This window comes from Pseudophryne corroboree, chromosome 9 (assembly GCF_028390025.1).
Source record: "Pseudophryne corroboree isolate aPseCor3 chromosome 9, aPseCor3.hap2, whole genome shotgun sequence".
In the NCBI taxonomy this organism is placed as follows: Eukaryota; Metazoa; Chordata; class Amphibia; order Anura; family Myobatrachidae; genus Pseudophryne; species Pseudophryne corroboree.
The window spans coordinates 52,205,348-52,221,756 of NC_086452.1; the positions used below are offsets into that span (position 1 = coordinate 52,205,348).

The 16,409-nt window shown below is 47.1% G+C and overlaps 1 protein-coding gene across 7 annotated transcripts in view; it reads left to right on the top strand.

The window, feature by feature from the left end:
* Positions 1–16,409, top strand: part of SZT2 (SZT2 subunit of KICSTOR complex) — a 295,338-nt gene that overhangs the window by 128,087 nt on the left and 150,842 nt on the right. For all 7 annotated transcript variants that reach the window (XM_063939324.1, XM_063939327.1, XM_063939326.1 and 4 more), the window contains exons 15-24: positions 523–728; positions 996–1,226; positions 3,636–3,714; positions 3,789–3,880; positions 3,958–4,126; positions 4,575–4,689; positions 5,011–5,124; positions 7,368–7,559; positions 7,699–7,799; positions 10,826–10,961. In XM_063939324.1, coding sequence (XP_063795394.1) covers positions 523–728; positions 996–1,226; positions 3,636–3,714; positions 3,789–3,880; positions 3,958–4,126; positions 4,575–4,689; positions 5,011–5,124; positions 7,368–7,559; positions 7,699–7,799; positions 10,826–10,961 — 1,435 coding nt within the window. The remainder of the gene's footprint in view (positions 1–522; positions 729–995; positions 1,227–3,635; positions 3,715–3,788; positions 3,881–3,957; positions 4,127–4,574; positions 4,690–5,010; positions 5,125–7,367; positions 7,560–7,698; positions 7,800–10,825; positions 10,962–16,409) is intronic.

A 16,409-nucleotide genomic window follows, 5' to 3' on the forward strand; every position in this document is an offset into this window, starting at 1 on the left:
TAATTACTAAGCACTGCTAATCAGAGTAATTATAATAAACTCTGCAATATAACATATAGTAAATATGAGGTACTTAGCATAATTTGGGTTAGAAATGAGGGCCCACAAACTGCATCCAGTTGACTTCCATCTAGTGGTCCCTAACACTAAGGTTCAAGTCCAGGGCATGGGAACCCCCTAAGCCAGCACAAGCCAACCGCCCAAGTGGTTTAAAGTGTTACGTTCATAAGAAGCAGCTGCTAATCCGCAGGCAATACTCTCCTGACTCCTAATTCGAGTTTATCCGTAATAAACACCAGCCAGGAAAGCACCTCCCAACCACACGGAGGTCTGCCTGCCAGACCTGAAGACAGAATGCGTTGTGGTATCCCTTAGACTCCTCCAATACAGCATTTATCCTGACAGCACTTTAGTTCCTTGTGCATTCACGAGTCTCATTGCCCCAGTCCATGTATGTTGTAAATGGACAAGATGAATAGAATTGATCCGTTGTCTGTCGCCACTTTAATTAAATCCTCACAGATCGTGGAGGAGCTGAGGGACCGGATTCTTCAGCTGCGCTTCCCCCAGAGGGTGCAGAGCAAAGAGACCACACCCCGAGTGAAGAGGAAGATGTTTGGCATTAGCTCCCCTTCTAAGTCTCCACCACCACAGGTGCCACCGCCAGCCTTTTCGGACCGCTGCTGCCTGGTCTTACTGCACAAACCGCTGGAGAAGCTGCTCATCAAGTAAGTGCAGAGTGTGAGCCTTATGGACTGAGGCAGAGGTGGCCACCAAGCCGATGTTTGCGCAGTTGGCCTAAGCTTTTGCTACTGTGCACGTTGAACTGTTCCACTAAGGATCTGCTGAATTACTTCTGTATATAAATTCATTGTGTGTTGTGAGATAATGTGAGTCACCTATCTCCTTGCTTCATGGAGTAGTAGGTTCCATCAGACCCTTTGGGGGTCCAGTTACTGGCCTACAAATCACTGAATTCCTGTTCTTCCTCTTAGGTATGATAAGCTGCCTCTGGATTACCGAACCCCATTCATCCTGAACCTGGAAAGTCTGGCACAGCACACTTCAGTGCCCGGACCCCCCATTACCAACCGCTCTGCCTCCTCCACACTGGCATCGCTCTCCCGCTACTTCTACCATCAGAGGTGGATCTGGTCTGTGCAGTCAAGTCTGACGGCCACGGTGCCCATCATGGCCATGGCACAGATCCTCTCCACTCTTACAGAGTATGTTGCCATCCTTCGTAAACATGCTGGCAAATAATGTAATGTAGTAGAACAAGTACTCTCTGGCGCTGATAAGGACACTTCTAGGTAGGCTTACCATGCAATCCCTTTAAACCAGGACACTCATGGATTACACAGGTTCTGTGGCTGATTAAAGCCAGGTGAGATGCATGCTTCAAGTCAGCCAGCCGCAGAACCTGTGTAATTCATTAGTGTCCCAAGTTAATGGGATAGCATGGCAATCCCTACTTATGGAGCTTGTTTTAAAATCCACTAAAGATGGTGTCTATGACATTGTAATTCCATTTGGGGTAATACCCCTGGTTCCCTACTGCCTAACGCTACCCTCCCATAGCCTAACCTTCTCTCCAGTAGCCTCACCCTACCCCTCCTCCTCGTGCCTAGCCCTAATCTCCCATCCCGTAGCCTCACTCTATCCTTCCTCCTAGTGCCTAACCTCCCCTCGTGTAGCCTCACCCTAACTTTCCCCCTAGTGCATAACCCTAACCACAACTCCAGTAGCCTAACCCTCCTACTAATGCCCAACCTTAACCTCCCCACCTATAGCTCAACCCTCCCCCTAGTGCCTAATCCTAACCTCCCCCAAGTGCCTAACCCTCCCCTGCAGTAGTCTCTCTAACCTCCGCTCCCGTAGCCTCACCTTACCCCTTCCCCTAGTGCCTAACCCTAACCTCCCGTCTCATAGCCTCACTCTAACCCTCCTGCCTAAAAGTTGACCTCCCCTCCCGTAGCCTCTCCCTAACACTCCCCCTAGTGCCTAACCCTAACCTCCCCTCCCGTAGCCTAACCCTTCCCCTAGTGCCTAACCATAACCTCCCCTCCCGTAGCCTAACCCTCCCCCTAGTGCCTAACCTCCCCTCCCGTAGCCTAACCCTCCCCCTAGTGCCTAACCTCCCCTCCCGTAGCCTAACCCTCCCCCTAGTGCCTAACCTCCCCTCCCGTAGCCTAACCCCCCCCCCAAGTGCCTAACCTCCCCTCCCGTAGCCTAACCCTCCCCCTAGTGCCTAACCCTAACCTCCCCTCCCGTAGCCTAACCCTCCCCCTAGTGCCTAACCTCCCCTCCCGTAGCCTAACCCTCCCCCTAGTGCCTAACCTCCCCTCCCGTAGCCTAACCCTCCCCCTAGTGCCTAACCCTAACCTCCCCTCCCGTAGCCTAACCCTCCCCCTAGTGCCTAACCCTAACCTCTCCTCCCGTAGCCTAACCCTCCCCCTAGTGCCTAACCCTAACCTCCCCTCCCGTAGCCTAACCCTCCCCCTAGTGCCTAACCTCCCCTCCCGTAGCCTAACCCTCCCCCTAGTGCCTAACCCTAACCTCTACTCCCGTAGCCAAACCCTCCCCCTAGTGCCTAACCCTAACCTCTCCTCCCGTAGCCAAACCCTCCCCATTATGCCTAACCCTTCCCTGCAGAATGTTGACATTGTGACCATGTCATCATTCTGCATATACCAACATGTTCAATGTCAACATTTCAGCTCTGTCGACATAGTGATGTCAACATTATGATTGGCGACATTATGAGTATATTCCTGTGACCCTGTGATGCTCAATAGCACAAATACCTTACATGAAGTGAGCTATGTAAGACGGGAATGCCCAAACAGAGGACAACAGTTGAAACAACAGTCTGTTTATGATGAGAACCTCGGGAATATACCAGGCTATTTTAAAATATTTAGTAAATTGTTACGGAGATCAATACATAAACCACCACTTTCTTAATAAAAGGTCAACTAAATATCTGGTTCTTACACACATAAACAAAAAAACTGTGTACAACAGTATACTCTTAATAAAAAGCTGTAGATAGCCAGTGCTCTACGTACATCACAAGTGATAGAATGCTGTAATTAGCAGTGTGTTGTTTGTTGCATAGACATGGAGATCGTACAGAAGGACCAGACATACACTATGGGCCTGATGCTGAGTTGTAAGTAAACTGGACGTATTTTGCTCAGAAGCATTAACTGAATAGGTGTATAATAGCCTGCAGGCAGAGTTATATGCTACCTGTGTGCAACTGGTTTTCTACTAGTCACCGTCATCCTCAGTAATTACTTGCTCCGGTCTAATCCTTGTTGCAAAGGAAACAAATACAAACAGAGCATCCTCTTTGAACTTTGCCTACATGAGAACACTCCATGAGGACCGAGTTCCACTTCTTTGGTCGTTGCAGTCGAAACGCGTACAACCCAGCATCGCACACAGTTTCGTAGCATAAATATATGCACTGCAGTGGGCTTCAACTCGCATCGGCCCCGTTATGTGTTTCTTGCCTTTCCCATACATATTGCTTGTGAAACACTTGTATTTATACAACGGATGCGCGTTTCGCTCAGTGCCAGTGTTGATTATGTTTAATACTAACCCGCGTTGTTATGTGCCTCCAGGATCCGACTCTCGGAGGGCTTCCACTTTGCTTCTAGTGGAGAAGGGATCATAAACATGGTCTTGGAGGTCCCCATTCAGGTGAGAGAGCCTTTCCTTTATCCCCTTGTATTCTGCATCTCTTCTTCTACAAAATTGTCTTCTGTCCTCTGCAGAGTGATTCTGTAGGTGAAGGCAGTATAGAGAAACACAGCTGTATCATCCAGTACATTCTCTTTCCTCCACACGTGACCTCTACCAAGGACAGGTAGGTTCTCGTTTCCTACTCTACCTCCCCTGCCCTGCCTTGTGCCCTAGTACATCTACCCACTTGTACTGCTATAGCTTCTCCACGGATGAGGATAACGACACAGAGGTGGAAGCCATAGAACAGGACACGGAGCTGCACTTGGTGTCTGAGTGTTGGGTGGAGCCGCAGATTGGCTACGTTATGGGGACCTGCGAGAGCTGGAAACACCTACACGGCCTTACGTACTCTGAGATTCCACAAGCAGTGAGTGCCTAGAACCACACAGGGTCTTCCACTGTATTCAAAATAAAAGGCAGCACAGCAAGAGCTGTTTAAACACAATAATGAGAACGGTCTGAGGTACACATTTGGTGAAATGGTGCTGCTAACTCTTCCAGGTGAATGTACCTCTCCAAATCCAGGTCAGCCCTGATGCCACTGCTAGAACGTTGGGAAATGGGACATAATACTGGTGTTTGGGTGATGTCATTAGAGGCGTGAACTCTGACCTGTAGCATCACATGTGTGTGAAGTAGTAGTTATTGGGTGGAGCAGATTTGCAGTGTCACTTGTAGCAATGCATATGGGGCGTAGCTAACTTTTGTTTTGACTTGGCAGCATTGGAGGGCATAGGTGTGAAATGTAACCTGTATTACCGCCGATATATTTCGTCATGATCTAGTGACATATATACAATTCCTGTCTCATGCAGCTATTCCCCCGTGATCAGAGCTGTATCGGCGTCATGTTAACTTTTGAATACATCGTACAGCTCTGCCGAAACAAAGATGGCAGCTCCCCCACCCTGGCTAAAACTGAGAGTCCAGGTAAAACAATCTACATTTTCTTCAATGCCTATCAGATAACTAGTACTAGGAGGATTCACAGGATTCTTTCTCATAATATCCCAAGAAACGCGTTAGCAACCTGCAGCTCTCCTGCTTGTAGGGATGATTAAGTACAGCTTTGACTTGCTGCAGTTAGCATGGCATTGTCGGACTTGTAGTTCCCCAACAGGTGGTGGGCACAGGTTACCAATTTAATATGAATGATGTTCACAATGTCTACCTGTCTCTCCATGTCCATGCGAGTTCTGAAGGATTGTTGGTGCGTTAGCTTCAGCCCCGTATAATGCGTCTCTCTTGCAGACCCCCCAGAGAGCAGTGGTCTGTGCATTCGGGAGGTCCCGTTTCACTTTGGATTGATGAAGCTGCTGCCTAAATGCCAACAGATTGAGATGTTCTTTTTGACGCTGAGTAGAGGTAATGAGAGAGAGAGAGCGCTTTAAATACTTACAATAAAAGGGTGCGACTTCTATAAAAATAAAAATAAGTTATGGTGTACATTTATAATGCAAGTAATGTGGGTGAGAGGTTATTTTGTCTTGTTTACTTCTTTAATTAAAGAACGCCACCTAAAACTGCAAATATCTGGTAATATAAACCAGTAAACCCGTAGTGGTGCAGAGAAGCCAATAAATGTACAATTTGTGTTTCAGTAATAAACAGCAGAAGAAATGGCATAAACTGTCGCAAATCAGAGATGCCCAAACCCGGTCCTCAATGCACCCAAACAGTCCAGGTTTTACGGATATCTGTGCTGAATTCAATACCTCAGTCAGTTTGATTTACCTTTCTGTGCTCAACCATGGATATCCTTAAAACCTAGACTGTTAGGGTGCCTTTAGGATCAAAGGTGGGAAACCACTGCTGTAAATAATCGTATCATTATAAACTGGGAAGTACAATTTAAAATAAAAAAACTGTGCCATGTTTGTTTAAAGATTAAGGGGGTAATTCAGATCTGAACGCTGCTGTGCGTTCGGGCGATCAGATCCGAAGTGCGTATGCACTGCGCCGGGGCGTCGCACGGCTGCAACGGGCATCGGCGCCCTGTGACGGGATGGTGTGAAGGATCCATTCGCACGGGCGTTCGCAAGGAGATTGACAGGAAGAGGCCGTTCGTGGGTGGCAATTGACCATTTTCAGGGAGTGTCCGGAAAAACGCAGGCGGGCTTAAGCGTTTTCAGGAAGGGTGTCTGACGTCAGCTCCGGCCCCGATCAACAGGATTCAATCGCACTGGAAGAGTAAGTCCTGGGCTGCTCAGAGGCTGCACACAGGGGATTTTAGCAGCTCTGCTACACATGCGATCACACACTTGCACAGTGAAAATACACTCCCCCTGTAGGCGGCGACTATCTGATCACAGGGCTGCAAAAAACGCAGCCCAGCTACCAGATCTGAATTACCCCCTGAGAAGCATTATTGTGTTGTTTTTTTTCCTTTGAACTAACCACTGTTCCTAGTTGCGAATACATTTTCCTGATAAAAGAATTTGTAACTCAATAACTGACACAGCTTCGGTTTCATAGAATGTGCCATGTTAAAGCCACAATTGGATCATCTCCTACATCGTCCAAACCTGAAAAATCATTGGGTTTTTTGGGGGGGATTTGGGAGATCCTGATGACCTAAAGACACTGGGCCTAATTCAGACCTGATCGCTAGGCTGCGTTTTCGTACAGCCTGCGATCAGGTCTGAACTGCACATGCGTATGCACCGCAATGCACAGGCGCTTCGGTCCGTGCAGCGATGAGATGGTGCAAGAAAAGTGATCGCACAGGCGATCGCAAGGTGACTGACAGGAAGAGGCCGTTTGTGGGTGGCAACTGACCGTTTTAGAGGAGTGTCCGGAAAAAAGCAAGAAGGACCAGGCGTTTGGAGGGAGGGTTTCTGACGTCGGCTCCGGCCCCGATCATCGCACTGGAAGAGTAAGTCCTGGGCTGTGTAGCTCTCCTCAACATGCGATTGCAGACCTGCACAGCGATTTCCCCCTCCTCTTGTAGGCAGCGACTACCTGATCGCAGGGATGCAAAGAATGCAGGTCTGAATTAGGCCCATTGGTGGCAGCGAGTTGTATCTGCAAGTGAGAGTGTAGCCCATCCATTCACTAGGAACTAGAATCATGGATTCTACCCATGAATAGGGATGGCCATCGGTGGGCTGTCTATCGATGGTTTCCATCGATGACACCATTGATGATAACCATCAATGGCACATAAACCATCTATGGTTTGCACCATTCGATGGCCACCCCTGAAAGGTACTGGCTGAGCCACAGGCCAATAAAAAATGGGGCGGGGCTTAGTGGGTGTCAGGGGCGGAGCTATGCTCTGTGTCCCGACACTTAGCATAAATGATTTTTTTTCTTCTTTTTTACAGTACCATTGATGGAGGGAAACTATCTGGTTCTCTCCCACCGATGGCAAAAGCATTCGACATCGGCCATAAACCATTGATGATTAGGAATGGTTGATGGCCATCCCAATCCATGAGCCCTCAGTAGGGGCCTGTGGTGTAGTACCTTCTTGTACTGGTTCCTAATAAATTGGTAGACCTCATTCTATTCACTATCAGTTAACTTCTCAGAATGATTTCATACGCTGCCTGTCACTACACTGAGGTCCTGGAACGTGCTTGTAAATTTATGCTTCTATCCCATAGCGGAGACAGAGAGCCAGGCGACAGAGGCCTCTCTGCCCAATGATATGCTGCTCAACTTATTTCACAACTGCCTTCAGAGTGACCTCAACGATCAGGAGATTCCACTTGACGGTCAGGACCACCTGACGTTCATGGAGCACGTTCTACAGCGGGATCGCGAGGGAAATCCAGCACCATTCTCATTTTCCCAAGGTACGTCCACGGCCCTTTTCACATAATTCTCCTGTTATCGTTCCACTACCATACCGGATTATATTAGACAACACTTAATTGTTTTCGTTCTGCATTTTTCAACCTCTCTTCACCTCAAACAAATGATGTCTACTTGCAGAGGGATCTTTGAGAAGCTCTGTCCCCTCCGAGGCTGCAGACTCTTCCTCTTCCTCACATGTTAGTCACCGCGAGCCTTCAAATTCAACCAGCACTGTACAGGTATCACAGTGACCTCAATAATCAGTGTATTAGGTCCCACTGTTAGTAAGAGGAAGGAAATGAGCCCTTCCTGTGCTTTATATTTACTGTCGCTGGCGGTAGAGAGGGCATGCCGGCAAATGTATGTGGAGTTGGTAGTTACATATTTTAACATTACCTATAATTACACCTTATTTCAGGATAAAAGGGTATTTATTGCCCGCAGTTTAGGAAATTGCTAGATATCATGTGTCATGGATGTCTGATCTGCACATTTATGTATGCGTGCAGGAGGTTCTAAGGCAGATGCGTCTGAGGGGCCGACCAGCATTTGTCACTATGGGGCAGTATGGGGCACTATGTATTAAGCCTGGAGACGGCATAAGGAAGTGATAAACCAGTGATAAGTGCAAGGTGATAAAGGCACCAGCCAATCAGCTCCAATATGTAAATTAACAGTTAGGAGCTGGTTGGCTGCTGCCTTTATCACCTTGCACATATCACTGGTTTATCACTTCCTTATGCCTTCTCCAGGTTAATACATCTGCCCCTATGTCCCATGGGCGTGATCTTTGCACCTTGAATCATCACTGATCACACCTAAAATTGTCCCTTTATTCTTCATATCAAGTGATTTCTGTCTTCATTGCTCTGTAGTGATGTAAGAAAAGACTGAAATACTGTACAGGGAAAGGGGCTTATTTCAGCCTCTGCTGTCCGTTGGCGCACGCTTTCTGCTAAAACCTGCCCCGTCCTATACTGGTGGCCAGTCTAAAATATCTGAGTCTAAATGGAAAATGCAAAACACCTTAGTGTTGTATCTAGAAGATCCGCACAAGGCACATGAGTAGACGGAAAGTCTTAAGAGGCGCCCTATGCAAAAGGGTCACCAAAGTCAAACGGGTCCATGTGCAGTGTTACAGTGATTGCCCACCCAACTCCCTGCCTGCCCTTTTTTTTTCCCTTAAAGCCGATGCCCTTTGGTTAATTGCTTTTTAATAGGATCATTTTTATTTTAATAACAAATCCTAAACAATGGCCTGCCTGAAACACGGATCCATTACACCAGAATAGTTTATTTCCCTGGTGTTTATTTTGTTTTTACCTCTATTCACTCTCATTATTTGCCAGAAGTGTTTTTGGCTTGTGATTTGTTACATATTGTGTTACATTGAGCTCCGGCACTGCTTAGAATTTGCATATTGCTATTTGCTTGAGCACCACCTGGAATATTATTTGCAATGTTGATAGAGATATAACAAGCAACAGGTGACTGTGAAACAGATGAAACTCGCATATTCTCGTGGCAGATTAAGATTACAGTGTGGGACAGGCTGAATTATCCTGAACCCGCTTGTAAGCAGAGTGGGCAGCGCACGTTATCGGTGGCGGTTGAATCCTTTATCATTTAGCCAGGAATATGCAATCATCATATTTCCCCCTTTTATATATGTTTTTTTGTCCCTGATCTCTCACTATTATATGCGTTACCTTTAGACACTTAAGGGGTCTATTCATGAAGCAGTGAAAAGTGTGGAGAAGTGAGCCAGTGGAGAAGTTGCCCATGGCAACCAATCAGCTGCTACGTATAATGTTATAGGGTGCACTTTATAAATGTTACCTCAACACTGATTGGTTGCCATGTGCAACTTCTCCACCGGCTCACCTCTCTGCTCTTTTCACTGCTTCATGAATAGACCCCTATATGACTAGGATACACATAGCCGCTGCACAGTTCAACTTCTTACCCACAAGAGATGACGCGGCATCGGCCGTAGTTGTGTACACGCAGCTCCGGAGCACACGCAGTGAGAACACGCAAAACTCATCCGCTATACTATCATGTATTCATCTCTGCAGCAGCCCCAGTGTTTTTTATGCAGATAATGCCACTAACTTTAAGTGGGAAAGGTGTGGGTCCCTATTGCCAGGGCATGGGCCTACCACCTAAAGTGCCCCCTGTGTGATCTGCCACTGCCATATAAATGCTGGTTAAAGCATACTTACTGTCTTAGTAATATCTGTTCACTGGTTTGCCAGAAACTGCCAGTGCTAAAGCTAGTATCTTACAATATATATACATTATATATATATATATATATATATATATATATATATATTGTATTACATTAAAGTACAGCAGTAGAAGAAAATAAATAAACACTGACACAGGATCAATAAAGTTGTATTAAAAAAAGGCCCCGTTTTACCGATTTTATATATATATATATATATATATATATATATATATATATATATATATATATATATATATATATATAGACACCATAGTCCAGTTGGGCCTCTTCTTTCCTTAGTATCTTATAAATAAAGTGTATAAATCGCTTTCTCTCCCCGCCTATGCCGCTGGCTCCTCCCCATTGTCCTCTTCATTGTATATAGAAGGAGGTGGAGTCTTCACCGCTGTGAATTTGTAGCCTTGCCCCTTAAACTATTTAGGCGGGATGCCGGCTGATCTCAGACATTTTTTTTTAAAGAGGCAATCATTTACAAGGCATGGTTTAGGCTTGTGAATGATTGCCCCTTTAAAGAAACCTCTGAATTCGTCCGGCATCCCGTACGGCCGCCGAACTCAGACTTCATTACATCCCGCCCTTTCTCTTGTTCTGCACTGAATGAGCAATGAGCCAGTAAATGTGGCTAAAATATCAGGATACAGTATTGCAGGTAACGCCAATTCTGTAAGTGTGATACTGTTGCTTCTTAGCTGACATTGGGGTACACTGCGACTGTTGGGGATTTCCCCCAGAAATGATGCTGCATTCTTAGTTCTTCTGGAGACAGATTCATACTGTTAAACTTCTCTTAAAATAACATTCACTCGCATTGTGAGACTGGCTGCACATGTCAACAAATTAGTGGCTTCTTAGTGACCAACTGCAGACAGGGACGTATCGCAGGATACATGAGAAAACAAATAGAAATAATATAGCTATTGGGCCTGGAGCTCCTGCACCGTCACACTGGGCGGTATGTGCGTGTGTAGGTTTTGTGTGTGGTGACCTGCAGTTTATTTCTGTCCGTAGAGTCCATGCCCCGTAGAAGAGATGGATGACAGCAGAGTTTTGTCCAGCACCGAGGGGCACCCGCAGTGGCGCTGCTATGTCCGGTTGGTGAATCCACAGCATCTGCTGCTGACGTTCCTCCCAGCGACCTTCTCTGGTACATCTACTGTCATATTAGCTTCATATCATAGATGCATGTAAGGTGGTTAGCACAGTGACCTCCTCAGTAGTCCACAAGTTTCATTGGTATATTTTAAAAAATGTTCTTTGGTTACAAAAAGAAGAGAATCGAGCACAATTAAGTTGTTTTTGTGGTCTCAAAAATTTAGACAAGTGAATAGAATTCCCAAAATATGTTGCTAATTTGTCTGATTGGGTGACGATTACTTTCACAAACAAGGCCTCAGCATTTCTCTATAGGCATTGTAGATGCTGCCACTTTTCTCTTGCAGGCCTGGGACGTCAGCATCTCCATACTTCACATTTCTCTAACGTCCTAGTGGATGCTGGGGACTCCGTCAGGACCATGGGGAATAGCGGGCTCCGCAGGAGACAGGGCACATCTAAAAAGCTTTTTAGGTCACATGGTGTGTACTGGCTCCTCCCCCCATGACCCTCCTCCAAGCCTCAGTTAGGTTTTTGTGCCCGTCCGAGAAGGGTGCAAACTGGATGGCTCTCTTAAGGAGCTGTTTAGTAAAGTTTTTTTTTAGGTTTCTAATCAGTGATTCCTGCTGGCGACAGGATCACTGCAACGAGGGACTTAGGGGAGAGACTTGCAACTCACCTGCGTGCAGGAGGATTGAAGTTTTAGGCTACTGGACACTGAGCTCCAGAGGGAGTCGGAACACAGGTCAGCCTGGGGTTCGTCCCGGAGCCGCGCCGCCGATCCCCCTTACAGACGCTGAAGAAAGACGGCGGAACGGAGGTCCGGAAACAGGCGGCAGAAGACTTCACAGTCTTCAGAGAGGTAGCGCACAGCACTGCAGCTGTGCGCCATTGTTGCTACACGGCTCACTGACACGGTCACGGAGGGTGCAGGGCGCTGCTGGGGGCGCCCTGGGCAGCAATATAAATACCTATTTGGCAAATAAATACATCACATATAGCCATTAAGGCTATATGTATGTATTTAACCCAGGCCAGTTTTCCTAATAACCGGGAGAAAAGCCCGCCGTGAAAGGGGCGGAGCTTATTCTCCTCAGCACTCAGCGCCATTTTCCTGACCAGCTCCGCTGGTGAGGAAGGCTCCCACTCTCCCCTGCACTACAGAAACAGGGTTAAAGAGAAGGGGGGCATAAATTGGCGATATAATTATATATTAAGAGCCCATATATAGAAACAACACCTTCTAGGGTTGTTATATACATTATGGCGCTTTTGGTGTGTGCTGGCAAACTCTCCCTCTGTCTCCCCAAAGGGCTAGTGGGTCCTGTCCTCTATCAGAGCATTCCCTGTATGTGTGTGCTGTAGGTCGGTACGTGTGTGTCGACATGTATGAGGAAAATGTTGGTGAGGAGACGGAGAAAATTGCCTGTAATGGTGATGTCACTCTCTAGGGAGTCGACACCAGAATGGATGGCTTACTTATGGAATTACGTGATAATGTCAACACGCTGCAAGCCGGTTGACGACATGAGACAGCCGGCGGACAAATTAGTATCGGTCCAGGCGTCTCAGACACCGTCAGGGGCTTGTAAAAACGCCCATTTACCTCAGTCGGTCGACAGACACTGACACGGACACTGACCCCAGTGTCGACGGTGAAGAAACAAACGTATTTTTCCTTTAGGGCCACAAGTTACATGTTAAGGGCAATGAAGGAGGTGTTACGTATTTCTGATACCACAAGTACCACAAATAAGGGTATTTTGTAGGGTGGGAATAAACTACTTGTAGTTTTGCCTGAATCAGATAAATTAAATGAAGTGTGTGATGATACGTGGGGTTCCTCCGACAGAAAGTTATGGGCGGTATACCCTTTTTCCCGCCAGTAGTAAGGGCGAGTTGGAAAACACACCTTAGGGTGGACAAGGCGCTCACACGCTTATAAAAAACATGGCGTTACCGTTTCCAGATACGGCCGCCCTCAAGGAGCCAGCTGATAGGAAGCTGGAAAAATATCATAACAGTATATACACACATACTGGTGTTATACTACGACCAGCAATCGCCTCAGCCTGGATGTGCAGCGCTGAGGGGGCTTGGTCGGATTTCCTGACTGAAAATTTTGATACCCTTGACAGGGACAGGATTTTATTGTCTATAGAGCATTTTAAGGATGCATTTCTATATATGTGTGATGCGCAGAGGCATATTTGCATTCTGGCATCAAGAGTAAATGTGATGTACATATCTGCCAGACGAAGACACGACAGTGGTCAGGTGAGGCAGATTCCAGACGGCATATGGAAGTATTGCCGTATAAAGGGGCGGTCCATTGGACCTGGTGGCCATGGCAACAGCTGAAAAATCCACCTTTTGTTACCCCGAGTCACATATTGGCAGAAAAGGACACAGTCTTTTCAGTCTCAGTCCTTTCGTCCCCATACGGGCAGGCGGGCGAAGGCCAGTCATATCTGCCCAGGGGGAGAGGAAAGGGAAGAAGACTGCAGCAAGCAGCTCATTCCCAGGAACAGAAGCTCCTCACGGCTTCTGCCAAGTCCGCAGCATAACGCTGGGGCCGTACAAGCGGACTCAGGTGCGGTAGGGGGTCATCTCAAGAGTTTCAGCAACACTCGCAAGGGAACTCCGGGATCCTACATGTAATATCCCAGGTGTACATTGGAAATTCGAGACGTCTCCCCCTCACACAATTCACAGGCTGTATTCCCAGCAGGTGATAATCAAAGTACCCTTCTTACAACAAGGAAGGGGGTAGTATTCCACACTATATTGTGGTACTGAAGCCAACCGGCTCGGTGAGATCTGAAATATTTGAACACTTACATACAAGCGTTCAAATCAAGATGGAGTCACTCGGAGCAGTGATAGCGAACCAGGAAGAAGGGGACGATATGATGTCACTGGATATCAGGGACGTTTATCTACAGGTCCAAATTTGCCCTTCTCACCAAGGGTACTTCAGGTTCCTGGTACAGAACTGTCACTATCAGTTCAGACGCTGCCGTTTGGATTGTCCACGGCGCCCCGGGTCTTTACCAAGGTAATGGCCGGAATGACGATTTTTCTTAAAAGAAACATGGACGCTTTCCTGATAAGGGCAAGGTCCAGAGAACAGTTGGAGGTCGGAGTAGCACTATCTTAAGTAGTTCTACGACAGCACGAGTGGATTCTAAATATTCCAAAATCGCAGCTTTTTCCGACGACACGTCTACTGTTCCTAGGGAAGATTCTGGACACAGTCCAGAAAAACGTGTTTCTCCCAGTGGAGAAAACCAGGGAGTTATCCGAGCTACTCGGGATCCTCCTAAAACCAGGAAAAGTGTCAGTGCATCATTGCACAAGAGTCCTGGTAAAAATGGTGGCTTATTACGAAGCAATTCCATTCGGCAGATTTCCCGCAAGAACTCTTCAGTGGGATCTGCTGGACAAATGGTCCGGATCGCATCCTCAGATGCATCAGCGGATAACCCTATATCCAAGGAAAAGGGTGTCTCTCCTGTGGTGATTACAGAGTGCTCATCTTCTAGAGGGCCGCAGATTCGGCATTCAGGATTGGATGCCGGTGACCACGGAGGCCAGCCTGAGAGGCTGGGGAACAGTCACACAGGGAAAAAATTTCCAGGGAAGTGTGATTAAGTCTGGAGAATTCTCTCCGCATAAATAAGCTTAGAGCAATTTTATAATGCTCTAAACTTAGCTAGACCTCTGCTTCAAGGTCAGCCGGTATTGATCCAGTGGGATAACATCACGGCAGTCGCCCACGTAAACAGAAGGGCGGCACAAGAAGCAGGAGGGCAGTGAAAACTGCAAGGATTTTTCGCTAGGCGGAAAATCACGTGATAGCACTGTCAGCAGTGTTCTTTCCGGGAGTGGACGACTGGGAAGCAGACTTCCTCAGCAGGCATGACCTCCACCCGGGAGAGTGGAAACTTCATAGGGAAGTTTTTCAACATGATTGTGGACCGTTGGCAAAGACCAAAGGTGGACATGATGGCGTCCCGCCCGAACAAAAAACGGGACAGGTATTCCGCCAGGTCATGAGACCTTCAGGCGATAGCTGTGGATGTTCTGGTAACACCGTGGGTGTACCAGTCTGTGTATGTGTTCCCTCCTCTGTTTCTCATAACCAGGGTATTGAGAATTATAAGACATAGAGGAGTATGAACTATACTAGTGGCTCCGGATTGGCCAAGAGGGACTTGGTACCCGGAACTTCAAGAAATGCTCACAGAGGACTAAGGGCCTGGGGAGCTAAGAAGGGACTTGATTCAGCAAGTACCATGTCTATTCCAAGACTTACCGCGGCTGCGTTTGACGGCATGGCGGTTGAATGCCGGATCCTGAGGGGAAAAGGCATTCCATAAGAGGTCATACCTACCCTGGTCAAAGCCAGGAAGGAGGTGACCGCACAACGTCATCACCACATGTGGTGAAAATATGTTGCGTGGGTGAGGCCAGGAAGGCTCCACGACGGAAATTCAACTAGGTCGATTTCTACACTTCCTGAAAACAGGAGTGTTTTGGACCTCAAACTGGGGTTCATTAACATTTAAATTTCGGCCCTGTAGATTTTCTTCCAGAAAGAATTGACTTCAGTTCCTGAAGTCCAGATTGTAAAGGATGTATTGCATATACAGCTTTTTTGTGCCCCTAGGGGCACCGTGAGATCTCAACATAGTGTTGGGATTTCTTAAAATCATATTGGTTTGAACCGCTCAAATCTGTGGATTTGAAATATCTCACATGGAAAGTGACCATGCTGTTGACAAATATCTCACATGGGAAGTGACCATGTTGTTAGCCCTGGCCTCGGCCAGGCGATTGTCAGAATGGGCGGCTTTGTCTTACAAAAGCCCATATTAAAATTTTCCATTTGAACAGGACAGAACTGGGACTCGTCTCCAGTTTCTTCATAAAGGGGTGTCAGCGTTTTCACCTGAAACAACCTCTTGTGGTGCCTGCGGCTACTAGGGACTTGGAGGACTCCAAGTTACTAGACGTGGTCAGGGCCCTAAAAATATATATATATATATATATATATATATATATATAGTTAGGACGGCTGGAGTCAGAAAGTCTGACTTGCTGTTTATACTGTATACACCCAACAAGCTGGGTGCTCATGCTTCTAAGCAGTCTATTGCACGCTGGATTTGTAGTACAATTCAGCTTGCACATTCTGTGGCAGGCCTGCCACAGACGAAATATGTAGATGCCCATTCCACAAGGAAGGTGGGCTCATCCTGGGCGGCTGCCTGAGGAGTCTCGGCATTACAACTTTGCCGAGCAGCTACGTGGTCAGGGGAGAACACGTTTGTAAAATTTTACAAATTTTGATACTCTGGCTAAGGAGGACCTGGAGTTCTCTCATTCGGTGCTGCAGAGTCATCCGCACTCTCCCGCCCGTTTGGGAGCTTTGGTATAATCCCCATGGTCCTGACGGAGTCCCCAGCATCCACTAGGACGTTAGAGAAAATAAGAA